At 38.0% G+C, this 15,034-nt stretch overlaps 1 protein-coding gene and 1 non-coding gene across 5 annotated transcripts in view; one reads left to right on the top strand and one right to left on the bottom strand.

The window, feature by feature from the left end:
• The window catches only part of AUH (AU RNA binding methylglutaconyl-CoA hydratase), a 192,780-nt gene that overhangs the window by 129,335 nt on the left and 48,411 nt on the right, over positions 1 to 15,034 (bottom strand). For 3 of the 4 annotated variants that reach the window (XM_043927261.1, XM_043927263.1, XM_043927260.1), the window contains one exon: positions 3,039 to 3,125. The exons of the other annotated variant lie outside the window; for it this stretch is intronic. In XM_043927261.1, the coding sequence (XP_043783196.1) occupies positions 3,039 to 3,125 (87 nt within the window). The remainder of the gene's footprint in view (positions 1 to 3,038; positions 3,126 to 15,034) is intronic. 4 annotated transcript variants of the gene reach the window in all.
• LOC122673100 lies at positions 13,817 to 13,948 on the top strand. The gene has a single exon (XR_006334591.1). It is a non-coding gene; the product is annotated as a small nucleolar RNA SNORA70 (small nucleolar RNA).

Here is a 15,034-nt window from a genome sequence, read left to right on the forward strand (position 1 = left end):
CTACAACCACTGAAAAGAAAACACCACTACTAAAAAGGAATAGTTCTTCATTTAAGAAGTCCCAGAAAACTCCAATTTCAGGTTCAATAAAACAGAAAGAGGCTGAGAAGAAACATCAAGGTAATGTTTACAACTGAACCAGCCTTAACAATTCGTCCTAGCATATATATAAAGTTACAGACAGCATAAACTTTTACTTCCAAGATCAAGTTCTCTGACCACAATGGAAAACAAATCCATGTTCTGCCTTAGAAAACATCTCTCTGACCACGTGTTTGTGTGGACAAGAGCCTCTAATAAATCTGGCAAGGGATAAACAAAAGGTAGGAAGGTGACAAGAACTATTTTAGAAATCAAAACATGTATATTTTAAAACTTAGCTCTAAAAACAAAAGGTAAACAACAATAACAAAACCCCAAATATGTCACATGGTCAAATTCTACTACTCTTTCAAATAACAGATGATTTCCCTGGATAGCACAGAAAAAGATGAAAAACGTCTCACTTTATTCTATGAAGGTTGTAAAACCATGGTAATGAACCAGAAAGAGAAACACAGAACACAAAATTAGAAGATCCCATCTCATTTATGCTTATATCAAAATATATAAAATTAAATCCAGTGGTATATATTAAAAACCACCATAATCACTAACCACAATGACCAGGCAGTATTTATTCTAGTAACACAAGGCCAGTGTAACATCAGTAATGCTATTAATACAATTTAGTATAATAAAAGCTGAGACAAATTCTAATAGATATGATCTTGACACATACCAAAAAGGCAGTTGACAAATTTTAACCTTAATTCTTGACTAGAAGAGTAATAAACTCCAAAACAAGCTGAAATATAAGAAAACTCCCTGAACTTGACAATTACTGGCAAAATATTAAATGCAGTCATCATGCTCAAATAAAGGGATGAATATGATCACTTCAACAACTGAATATTGTACCAAGAGCCTTAGCCAATGTGAAAATATATGAAAAATGTTAAGATTAAAATGTTGGAAAAGGAAAAGATAAAAACAGCATTATTTATATATAAGGAACTTTTTTGCTTTCTGGAAAACACAAGAAAATTGAGAAATAACAATAACTAATACAAGTAATAAGCTAGCATGATACAAAACAAGCACATAAAATTTAACAAATTTCCTACAGACCTACAACAATAACTAGACTTCAACAGAAATATCAGGAAAAGATTCCATTCAAAGGAATAAGTGCTATAAAATATGGATAAATCTGAGAGGGAAAAAAGATACAAGACTGAAGGCAATGTGAAGAAAACTTTCTTAAAGAACATTAAAACATGAATGATCCCCCCATACAATGAAAGCTATGACATGACGAATGGAAAGATTCTGTATCATAAAAATGTTAATTCTCTATAAACAATATTTACAGAAATTCCAATCATAGGCTCGAGACTATTTTTCCTCTTCCCTTTAAAATTAACAATCCTAAATTCATTTGGAAGAACTGAGATGTGAGGATTAGCAAAGAAATCTTCAGTTAAAAAAAAAAATAACTTAGTACCCTCTAGATATATAAAGCTCCTGGAATTGAATTAGGGTGGAATATTAAGAGACAATACCTCTAATACATTTAACAACAAAAGCTCAATACATAACTGGCTTTTCAGTAAACAGTTATTAAATGATGCTACAGAAAAGGAGATGAATGTGAAAAGGCAATCTACAGAAGGGGAAAGGCAAGTTTAATTTGAAAAGATATAACATTACACTAGCATCTGGGAAAGTGCAAATTAAAATGTTAAGATCTATTTTTTCTATAACTTTGGCAAACTAAAAAAATAACAACGTTAAATGCTGCAAGAACATGAAGAAACAGGTACTGTCATATAACTGATGGAATATAAATTATTATAATCTTTTTGTAATATAATCTGGTAGTATTTATTAAAATGTAAAATGAACACATGATACTTAGAACTGCAATACCATATTTAGAAATCTATCTTATATATACTAATGTTCTAAAAGAATTTGTACAAAGGAATCACTATTATAAACAAAAAAAGCAGTTTAAAAAAACATGAAAATAAAACAGCCAAAACAAAAAAAAACATCCAATGTTCATTAATGAAGAAATAATTTAAAATTCTATGGGAGAAGGTGAGGGTGGGATGATCTGAGAGAACAGCATCGAAACATGTATATTATCAAGTGTGAAACAGATCACCAGCCCAGGCTGGATGCATGAGACAAGTGCTCAGGGCTGGTGCACTGGGAAGACCCAGAGGGATGGGATGGGGAGGGAGGTGGGAGGGGGGTTCAGGATGGGGAACACATGTAAATCCATGGCTGATTCATGTCAATGTATGGCAAAAACCACTACAAGATTGTAAAGTAATTAGCCTCCGACTAATAAAAATAAAGGAAAATAAATAAATAAAATTCTGGGTAAGACCATGGATTACTATGCAGTAATGTATTAAAAGGTATTAATAATAAAAGCAAATTTATATGTTACTTAAATATAAACCTTACAAAGAAGACTGTCATTCTAAAGAAACAATATAATCCCACTCACACAAAAAATAAATCCAAATCTGTATGTCTGTGATTGCAATTATTTAAGAAATATACTTATGTCAAACACTTATGCCAAATTATTCTTTGTTTTCTAATAATTACCTCCATAAGTAATGTCATCATAAATATGAGGCAGGTTTAATTACAAAATATTTTTCACAATTTTTCAAATTAAACATAAACATACATTCTGTTTTACAACCAGCTATACACCATGATTATCTAATCATGTAAATATTTTAGCCAAAGCTTATACATAAAGACGGGAAGATCCGCTGGAGAAGGGAAAGGCTACCCACTCCAGTATTCTGGCCTAGAGAATTGCATGCACTATACAGTCCATGGGGTAGCAAAGAGTCGGACAAGACTGAGCAACTTTCACTTCACATTACTTAAAAACAGTGTGCAACTTTTAAAATCCAATATTTAAGGTCACTTTAACCATGCTAAAAGGACAATTTAATTGTACTTACCAATTTCATTAATCATTGCTCTTATTTTGGAGACAAAAGGACCAACTTCACTGGAACTCATTTTGGCTCTTTCCTTAAGATCAGCACCTGCAAAGTATTTTATTTACGAATATAAACTAGTTAAAATTTTAAGGCAATGAACTTAACATTTACATAAGATTCACATAAAACTTGAAGATAGACTGGATTTACCTATCAAAGGAATCATATTCTCTAAGCTTTTCTTCCCAAAAATCAGCATCAGATTAAACAAAATACTTGCTTGTCTACACATCTACCAAGGACTGAAAGGAATGCTTCTCAAACTCTCATGTCAGGACTCCTTTATACTCTTAGAGGAAGAGGTACTGTTAAGATTATACATGTGTCTATCCACAGTATTCTATTAGAAAATGAACCCAATTAAAATTTTAAATTATTTATCCACTGAATACAAATAAATCCATTCCTGTCAACATAAATGACTACAGATTGATGCCACTTCCTTGGTTCCTGACAAGATGCTGGTAGTTCTATCCACCACTGCTTCTGCCCCATCAGTGCAAATGCCAACCCAATGAAACGTGCAATTCACACCTTACTGCTATGAAAATCACTGTTATTTTATGGATGCCTGACTTGGTGACTGCAGATCACATCTGAGAATCACTGACTTGAAAATACATACAAACCAACAATTCCATAATTATGAGTTTACCAGAGAATCGTAACTTTGGAACAGATAATAAATATAATTACTTCCTTAAGGGATCATTTGGGGCTTCTCTCATAGCTCAGTTTGGCAAAAAATCCACCTGCAATGCAGGAGAGCCCGGTTCGATTCCTGGGTCGGGAAGGTCTGCTGGAGAAGGGATAGGCTACCCACTCCAGTATTCTTGGGCTTCCCGTGTGGCTCAGCTGGTAAAGAATCCACCTGCAATGCAGGAGACCTGGGTTCAATCCCTGGGTTGGGAAGACCCCCTGGAGAAGGGAAAGGCTACCCACTCTAGTATTCCGGCCTGGAGAATTCCATGGACTATAGAGTCCATGGGGTCACAAAGTCAGACACGACTGAGCAACTTTCACTTCATTTTCAAGGGATCATTTCCTTTGTGTCTCAACAAAGACATTCTTTTTAGTAAAATAAAACACTCTGAGAGAAGGTTAAGTCCTCATTTAAATAAATAGACAAATAAAAAACAAAGTAAAATTACAGCATAGAAGGTACCTACTCGGCTACCTACTCTTTTACGAGCCAAATATAAGTTGATCAGGACTAGATGTAACAAGCAAGTAGCAGCTGAAGCTGAGACATTTTAAGCCGATACACTTCCTGTGCAATTGAGAACTGCAGTTGATAAAACCCATACCCTAGAACCCACATCCCCTCCTTCTTTAGCCTCCCTCCCACCCCCCCCATCCCTCATCCCCTGCACCTCTCCCATCCTACCCCTCTAGGTCATCACAGAGCCCCAGGCTAAGCTCCCTGTGTTACATGGCAGCTTCTCACTAGCTAGCTATTTTACACACCGTAGTGTATATATGTTGATGCTACTTTCTCAATTCATCCCACCCTCTCCTTCCCCCGCTGTGGCCACAAGTCCCTTCTCTACGTCTATGCCTCCATTTCTTCCTTGCAAATAGGGTCGTCAGTACTGCTTTTCTAGATTGCATATGTAGCTAAATGCAGTATGATATGAGGGAAGGGAACAGACAGAAGAGGAGCCAAAGCCACAAAGTAAAAGCTGATGGGACAGATAGGGACTCTGAGGAAGTAGTCCTGAAGGAGCCCTCGTAACTGAATCATGGGATCCATGTCCTCGGACCCCAGGGCACCATTAGGGTACCCTCTAACACACTAACTAGAGCTCCGACTGGGGGTCTTACCAACATTCTGACCCTGTGACCACGCAGCATGCTTGAAAACAAAAGACAAAGCTGCTAGAAACCATGTCAGGAGCTAAAGGGAATCAAGGTTTTCTCTTAACATATGGAGCCCATTTAACTAACTGCACATCAGTCCCAGCAGAGAAGTATAGAAGATGTGTCCTATTATGGAATGCAGCTTTATCCACACAAATGCGTGAGGATTTGTCTTTCAAGTGGGAAAAGAAACTAACTGCCAATCTAGAATTCCAATCTAATCAAACCTATCCTTCAAAATGATGAATAAAAACATTTTACACACCAACTAACAGACACATCCTCAAACACACCAGCAGGCCCAAACTAAAAGAAGCACTACAGGGAATTCTTCAGGCATTATGAGAGCAGAGTTTTAAAACTTACTGTATACTGCTTATAAGGGATCTTCTTAAAATGTAAGAGCACTGGCTGGCTAAAATAAAAGTGTAAAAAACATACAAACACTAACCAAAAGAAAACTTGTAAAGGTATCTTCATCTCTAACAAAAGAGAAGTAAGGCAAGAAATATCACTCAACGAGAGGGTTATTTTATAATAAATATGATGATCCATTAAAAAAGACGTAAAAATTCTAAACTGGCATACATAAAAAAGACAGCCCCAAAATACATAAAGCAAAAATTTACAGAACTAAAATGAAAAAACTGTCTACAGCGGACAACTACAATGGACTATAATAGACCTTTCACATTAACTGATAAAGCAGTCAAACGTTCCTATCAAGAAATAAAAAATACGAAACTAATCCCAAAGTAGAAGAAAAGAAACAGCAAAAACTGAAGCAAGAAACTTTTAATAGAAAACAAATGTATGAGAGGAAAATCAAAACAATCAGCTTTTGAAAAAAACTAAAATAAATAACAGACATTTTAGCAAGACGCATCACAGATAATCAGAGAAGGCACAAGTCTCGAGAATGAAAAAGACGGTAACACTAAGGATTTCACAAACAATAAAATGACTAATAATTCTGACTCAATGCATTTGAAAAATGACATGAAATGAACAAATTCCTAAGAAAACACAACTTATTAAAATTGACAAAGAAACAGAAAATCTGAAAACGCAAATAAATATTTTAAAAATTGAATATGTAATTTAAAACTTTCCTACAGAGAAAACTGCTTGCCCATATGGCTGCAAAAGTAAATTATTCCAAAAATATAATGAAAAACATTTACCATCAATCTTAAATGCTTATATGAAGAACAGTTTCATGCAAAGATGGGCTCAATAAAGGACAGAAATGGTAAAGACCTAACAGAAGCAGAAGATATCAAGAAGAAGTGGCAAGAATACACAGAAGACCGTACAAAAAAGATCTTCACGACTCAGATAATCACAATGGTGTGATCACTCACCTAGAGCCAGACATCCTGGAATGTGAAGTCAAGTGGGCCTTACGAAGCATCACTACGAACAAAGCTAATGGAGGTGATAGAATTCCAGTTGAGCTATTTCAAACCCTGAAAGATGATGCTGTGAAGTGCCGCACTCAATATGCCAGCAAATTTGGAAAATTCAGCAGTAGCCACAGCACTGGAAAAGGTCAGTTTTCATTCCAATCCCAAGGAAAGGCAATGCCAAAGAACGCTCAAATTACCGCACAATTGTACTCATCTCACACGCTAGTAAAGTAATGCTCAAAATTCTCTAAGCCAGGCTTCAGTAATATGTGAACCGTGAAATTCCAGATGTTCAAGCTGGTTTTAGAAAAGGCAGAGGAACCAGAGATCAAATTGCCAACATCCACTGGATCATCGAAAAAGCAAGAGAGTTCCAGAAAAACATCTATTTCTGCTTTATTGACAATGCCAAAGCCTTTGACTGTGTGGATCACAATAAACTGTGGAAAACTCTGAAAGAGATGGGCATACCAGACCACCTCACCTGCCTCTTGAGAAACCTGTATGCAGGTCAGGAAGCAACAGTTAGAACTGGACATGGAACAACACACTGGTTCCAAATAGGAAAAGGAGTACGTCAAGGCTGTATATTGTCACCCTGCTTATTTAACTTATATGTAGAGTACATCATGAGAAACTCTGGGCTGGAGGAAGCACAAGCTGGAATCAAGATTGCTGGTAGAAATATCAATAACCTAAGATATGCAGATGACACTACCCTTATGGCAGAAAGTGAAGAAGAACTAAAGAGCCTCTTGATGAAAGGGAAAGAGGAGAGTGAAAAAGTTGCCTTCAAGCTCAACATTCAGGAAACTAAGATCATGGCATCCAGTCCCATCACTTCATGGCAAATAGATGGGAGAACAGTGGAAACAGTGGCTGACTATTTTTCTGAGCTCCAAAATCACTGCAGATGGTGACTGCAGCCATGAAGTTAAAAGATGCTTACTCCTTAGAAGGAAAGTTATGATCAACATAGACAGCATATTAAAAAGCAGAGACATTACTTTGCCAACAAACGTCCGTCTAGTCCAGTGGTCATGTATGGATGTGAGAGTTGCACTATAAAGAAAGCTGAGCGCAGAAGAATTGATGTTTTTGAACTGTGGTGTTGGAGAAGTCTCTTGGGAGTCCCTTGGACTGCAAGGAGATCCAACCAGTCCATCCTAAAGATCAATCCTGGATATTCATTGGAAGGACTGATGCTGAAGCTGAAACTCCAATACTTTGGCCACCTGATGCGAAGAGCTGACTCATTTGAAAAGATCGTGACGCTGGGAAAGATTGAGGGCAGGAGGAGAAGGGGACAACAGAGGATGAGATGGTTGGATGGCATCAACAACTAGATGGACATGGGTTTGGGTGGACTCCGGGAGTTGGTGATGGACAGGAAGGCCTGGCGTGCTGCAGTTCATGGGGTTGCAAAGAATCGGACATGACTGAGCGACTGAACTGAACTGAAAACAAAAACTTGACAAGAACATTGTAAGAAAAACAATGACAGACCAATTTTTCTCATAAGGTCTCAAAAAATCCTAAACAAAATATCAGTATATCATACCTACTAGTAACATACATATATTAATACCAATTTATACTCAGGCCAAGATTTAAGACTGATTTACTATTAGATTTTTTAATTTAAGAAATTAAGAAAGATGAAAATCATATAAATTTTTAGTAGAAAATGAGCTGATAGCATTCAACACTCATTCCTTAACACCTTCTTTGATGTCATAATTTACTTGAAATTCAGTCATTTAAAATACACAATTCAGTATCTTTTAGTAAATTTAGAGAGTTGTACAACTATCACCACAACCTAGTTTTAGAACATTTTCATTATCACAAAAATGATTCCTCATACTCATATACAGTCACTCCCTGTTCTCACCTCTAGTCCCAAACTATTATTTTCCTACAACTTTGCCTTCTCTGGACATTTCATATAAACAAAACTCATACAATATATAGTCTTTCACTTCTTTCTTTCATACTACATAATGTTTTTCAGGTTCATCCATGATATAAAGATGAATCAGTATCTTTTGTCTTTTTATTACCAAATAGTATTCATTGTAGAGACAGATATTTAGATTATCCATTCATTCAATGATGGACATTTCACTATTTCTACTCTTTGGCTATTATGAAAAATACTACTGTGAACACACGCATACAAGTCTTTGTGTAGAGAAATTTTTTCACTTTCACCCAAAGACTCACTTGGGTAGAGTGGAACTGCTAAGCTATATTGTAAATTTCTATTTAATTTAAAACAGGGAAGGACAAAAAAAACAAAAATCTGCCACTGCTTTCCATGGTGGCTGTACCACTTTACATTCTTAGCAATGCAGAAGGGTCTCTGTTGTCCTACAAGGACACTAGTCTGCCTTTTTATCATAGCCATTTTAGTGATGTGATATTTATTATGGTTTTAAATTTGCATTTCCCAAATGACTAATGTGGCTTTCCTGGTGGCTCAGATGGTAAAGAATCTGCCTGCAATGTGGGAGACCAGGGTTCAATCCCTGGTTCAGGAAGATCCCCTAGAGAAGGGAAAGGCTACTCACTCCAGTATCCTTATCTGGAGAATTCCATGGACAGAGAAGCCTGGCAAGCTACAGTCCATGGGGTTCCAAAGAGTCAGACAGGAATGGGTGACTAATTTTTTTTTAACGACTAATATGACAAACCTAGACAGCATATTAAAAAGCAGAGACATTACTTTGCTATAAAGGTTCATATAGTTAAAGCTATTGGTTTTTCTAGTAGTCATGTACGGATGTAAGAGCTGGACCATAAAAGGCTGAGCACTAAAGAATTTATGTTTTTGAACTGTGGTGCTGGAGAAGATTCTTGAGAGTCCCCTGAACAGCAAGATCAATCCAGTTAATCCTAAAAGGAAATCAACCCTGAATATTCACTGGAAGGACTGATGCTGAAGATGAAGTTCCGATACTAATATGAAGAGTTGACTCACTGGAAAAGACTCTTTTTTTTTTTTTTTTAAAGACTTATGCTGGGAAACACTGAAGGCAGAAGGAGAAGGGGAAGAGGATGAGAAGGTTGGATGGCATCACGGTCTCAATGGACATGAGCTTGAGCAAACTCTGGGCAATAGCGAAGGACCAGGAAGCCTGGTGTGTTGCACTCCATGGAGTCACAAGATGAACACTACTTAGCAGCTGAACAACAACAATGAAGTTATTAGTACCTTTTCAAGATGTTTAATAGCCATTCACACAGTTGATTGAAATGTCTATTCAAATGTTTTGCTGTGCAATTTATTTGATTCTTAACCGGTTGTAAGAGTTGTATCTTAAATAAAAGTCCCTTTTCAGAAAAATTATTTGGAAATATTTTCTCGTATCTGTAGCTTATCTTTTGATAGTTCTTGATGGGTTTTCAATTTTAATGAAATCCAGTTTATCAATATTTCTCTTTTATTGTGCTTTTATTGTCCTCTGTAATCAACACACTCATTTTTAATTAAGAATTCATAGCAAACTAAGAATAAAAGAATCTTTCTTAATTTGTTAAAAAGAGTAAATACAAAATACCTATGGGCAACATCACCTTTAATGGTCAAAAATTTCCTCTCAATTATCAAGAATGAGGCAATGCATTCTTTATCATTTCTACAAATGTAAATAGGTGTATTAGTCTGTGTAATAAGAAAAATTTTAATTATAAAGATAAGAAAAAAAATAAAACTGTCTTTATTAGCAGATGAGTTAATTATACATGAAGAATACTCAGAAGAATTTACAAATCATAAAAATAAGCTGGATACAGGCTCAATATACAGAAATCAACTGTCTTTCTATATACTACAAAAAGAAATTTTTAAAAAGATATCATCTACATTAACATTCAAAACTCAAAGAGTCAAGGAATAAATATAATAAAAGATGCATAAAATCTTGACACAAAAACATACAAAAAGACTTCCCTGATGGTCCTCAGGTTAAGAATCCCCCTTCCAATACTGGGGACGCGGGTTCAATCCCAGGTTGGGGACCTAGGATCTCACATGCTGTGGGACAACTAAGGGCTAGCACCTCAACTAGAGAGACCGTGTGCTGGAAACCAGAGCACATACACCCTGCAGTCCACACGCCACGACCAGAGAGAAGTCGCCTGTCACAAGGAAGACCTGACATAACCAAAAATAAATAACTGGTTAAGTGCTTTTGAACTGTGGTGTTGGAGAAGACTCTTGAGAGTCTCTTGGATGGCACGGATCTCCAACCAGTCCATCCTAAAGGAGATCAGTCCTGGGTGTTCATTGGAAGGACTGATGCTGAAGTTGAAACTCCAAAACTTTGGCCACCTCATGCGAAGAGTTGACTCATTGGAAAAGACCCTGATGCTGGGAGGGATTGGGGGCAGGAGGAGAAGGGGACGACAGAGGATGAGATGGCTGGATGGCATCACCGACTCGATGGGCATGAGTCTGAGTAAACTCTGGGAGTTGGTGATGGACAGGGAGGCCTGGCGTGCTGCGATTCATGGGGTCACAAAGAGTCAGACACGACTGAGCGACTGGACTGAACTGAACAACAACAACAAAAAAAAACACCTACAAAGTCTAAATTAAATAAGTCCTAAATAAATGGAGGGGCCTCCCAGGTGGCTCAGTGGTAAAGAATCCACCTGCCAAGCAAGAGACCCAGGTTTGATCCCTGGGTCAGGAAGATTCCCTGGAGAAGGAAATGTCAACCCACTCCAGTATTCTTGCCTTGGAAATCCCATGGACAGAGGGACCTAGTGGGCTACAGTCCATGGGGTCACAAAAGAGTCAGACATGACCTAGTGGTGCAACGACAATAAAATAAATGAAGGAATATATTGTGTTCATCATATGTTATAAGACTCCATACTGAAAGATGTAAATTCTCTCCAAATTAATATTCAATGTGGTGCCAATCAAAATCCTAACACTTCTTAGAAGTTTACAAAGTAGATATGCAAAAGCTCAATAACAAATAAGCTTGAAGAAGAAAAAGTTGGGAGAATTTATACTAAAATAAAATGATTATAAAGCTACAGTAAATAACAAAATGTGATGTTTACTCAAAGACAGAGAAACAGAGCAAAGGAGCAGAACAGCACGTCTGGGAAAGACCTGCTTGACTTATGACAAAGATGGCACTGCTGGAACAGTCCAGTAAATGAGGCTGGGACCACTGCAAAAGAGTCAAGCACAATTTGGGGACTCAGTTCAGTTCAGTTGCTCAGTCGTGTCTGACTCTTTGCAAACCCCACAGACTGCAACACGACAGGCTTCCCTTTCCATCACCAACACTTGGAGCTTGCTCAAACTCGTGTCCATTGAGTTGATGATGCTATCCAACCATCTCATCCTCTGTCGTCCCCTTCTCCTCCTGACTTCAAACTTTCCCAGCATCAGGGACTTTTCTAATAAGTCAGCTCTTCGCATCAAGTGGCTAAAGTATCAGAGTTTCAGCTTTAGCATCAGTCCATCCAATGAATATTCAGGACTGATCTCTTTTAGGATGGACTGGTTGGATCTCTGTGCAGTCCAAGAGACTCTCAAGAGTCTTCTCCAACACCACAGTTCAAAAGCATCAACTCTTTGGCATTCAGCTTTCTTTATAGTCCAAATCTCATATCCAGACCTAACTACTGGAAAAACCGTAGCTTTGACTAGATGGACCTTTGTTAGCAAAATAATGTCTCTGCTTTTTAATATGCTGTCTAGGTTGGTCATAGCTTTTCGTTCAAGGAGTAAGCATCTTTTAATTTCATGGCTGCAGTCACCATCTGCAGTGATTTTGGAGCCCCCCAAAATAGTCTCTCACTGTTTCCATTGTTTCCGCATCTATTTGCCATGAAGTGATGGAACCAGATGCCATGATCTTAGTTTTCTGAATGTTGGGTTTTAAGCCAACTTTTTCACTCTCTTCTTTCCCTTTCATCAAGAGGCTCTTTAGTACTTCTTGGCTTTCTGCCATAAGGGAGGTGTCATCTGCGTATCTGAGGTTATTGATATTTCTCCCAGCAATCTTGACTCCAGCTTATGCTTCATCTAGTCTGGCATTTTGCGTGATGTACCCTGCATATAAGTTAAATAAGTAGGGTGACAGTACACAGCCCTGATGTACTCCTTCCCCGATTTGGAACCAGTCTGTTGTTCCATGTCCAGTTCTCTAACTATTGCTTCTTGACCTGCATACAGATTTCTCAGGAGGCAGATAAGGTGGTCGATTATTCCCATCGCTTTAAAAATTTTCCACAGTGTGTTGTGATCTACACAGTCAAAGCCTTTGGTGTAATCAGTAAAGCAGACGTTTTTCTGGAACTCTGTTGCTTTTCTGATGATCTTGACGACTAAACAACAATAATCATCAAGGAAACACCAATTACAGACACAGATAGGTTTATAAGCAATACAGTGCTAAAGTGCTGGTGAAGGTATGGTGGTTGTTTACAGTCACTCAGTCATGTAGGACTGTCACAGCCCCATGGACTGTAGCCCACCAGGCTCCTCCGTCCATGGGATTTCCCAGGCAAGAACACTGGAGTGGGTAGCCATTTCCTTCTCCAGGGGATCCATCTTCCCAACCCAGGGAACAAACCCATGTCTCCTATGTTAAAGGCAATCTCCTGTGCTGCAGGCAGATTCTTTACTGACTGAGCCCCAGAGAAGCCCTGGTGAAGGCACAGAGCAACAGGAACTCTGATTTAACGCTGTTAGGAATAAAACTGGTAAAACTCACTTTGGAAAAGCAATTTCACCCCACATGCACACACCCAACAGAAACGCATGATATTTACACCAGAAGACATGCAGAAACATATTCACAGAAGCATTATTTAGAATAGCTGGAGCCAGCAACACCCCAAACATTCATCAACAGCAAAACGAATAAACTATAAAATACTGCCCCAAGGAATATGAATATACTATTCCAAGATGAAGACTATGCAATGAATCCCACAAACATGTTGAGAAAACGTCAACCTTAAAAAATACATACTTGAAATTTTTAGTTACAGAAAAGTTTGAAAACAGGCAAACTTAGTATTTGGTAATAAAAACCATAAAAATCTCCACTAGTTTTGGGTGAGAGATGGTTAATGATAGGAAAAGGCATATGGAATGGATTAGTATGCTGGTAATGGTAGTGTTCATTCCTTAGTTTGAGTGGTGACTGCACAGGTGAGTTCATTTTGTAGAAACTTATTACTTAAACTTTATGCAATTTTCCTACATAATGTTGTTGTTGTTGAGTTGTTAAGTCAGGTCCAACTCTTTTGTAACCCCAGGGACTATAGCCCACCAGGATCCTCTGTCCATGGGGTTTCCCAAGCAAGAATACTGAAGTGGGTTGCCATTTCCTTCTCCAGGTGATCTTTCCAATCCAGGAATCAAATCTGAGTCCCCTGCAGTGACAGGTGGATTCTTTATTTGAGCCACCAGAGAAGACAAAATTCCTTCTGCAGCCAATCAGGTGCACTGTGCTCCTTTTCTCTGTGGGGGCCTGGTGTGCAATGGCTGGAATGGCTGGAAAATGTAGCCTCTTCGGTAGTGCATGCAGCCAGTTGCCTTAAAGGACTGTGAAGACAGCCCCTTCCCATGGACATTCATGTCGGACATACTGGTGTCCCCAGTCTAAGTTCCAGACAGGTATGCAGAGTGCCTTTGGAAAGCCGCAGCGCACACTGGCCAGGGTCCACACTGACCAAGTTATCATGCCCATCTGCACTAAGCTGCAAAACAAGGAACAGATGACTAAGGCCCCACACAGGGCCACGTTCAAGTTCCTTGGCCCCTGAAGAGCCACATCTCCAAGAAGTGGATGAATCTGAAGACATGGTAGGAGAAAAGTGGATCATCCTGGATGATGGGTAGTCAAATATTAGGTTGGTACAAAAGTAATTATGGTTTCAGATGTGAATTTTAAATCATTATAACCAGGCTCAAATATATCTTTATTAGTCAAAATCGGAACCATTACAATCAACACATTTTTACCAACAAGAAATGTTTGTTTATTTCCGTAGCATAAAAAATTCATACTTCACTGTTTACAACAGGTAGGACATGGAGGCAGCCATCAGCAGACAAATGGATAAGAAAGTTGTAATACATATACACAATGGAATATTCCTCAGCTATAAAAAAGAATACATTTGAGTCAGTTCTAATGAGGTGGATGAAACTGGAGCCTATTATATAGAGTGAAGTAACTCAGAAAGAGAAACACCAATACAGTATACTAACGCATATATATGAGATTTAGAAAGACGGAAATGGCAATCCTGTATGAAAGACAGCAAAAGAGACACAGATGTAAAGAACAGGCTTTTGGACTATGTGGGAGAAGGTGAAGGTGGGATTATTTGAAAGAATAGCATTGAAACATGTACATTATCATAAGTAAAACAGATGACCAGTGCAAGTTTGATGCATGAAGCAGGGCACTTAAAGCCGGTGCTCTGGAACAACCCAGAAGGATGGGGTGGGGAGAGAGGTGGGGTTCAGGAAGGGGGGACACAGATGCACCCATAGCTGATTCATGTCCATGTGTGGCAAAAAGCAACATAATACTGGAAAGTAATTACCCTGCCATTAAAATAAATAAATAAAATTTTTTTTTAAAGTTCATGCTTCAGGATTCAAAGAACTTTTGGAAAGTATTTTCTGCTTCTTGC

This window comes from Cervus elaphus, chromosome 16 (assembly GCF_910594005.1).
Source record: "Cervus elaphus chromosome 16, mCerEla1.1, whole genome shotgun sequence".
Taxonomy (NCBI): Eukaryota; Metazoa; Chordata; class Mammalia; order Artiodactyla; family Cervidae; genus Cervus; species Cervus elaphus.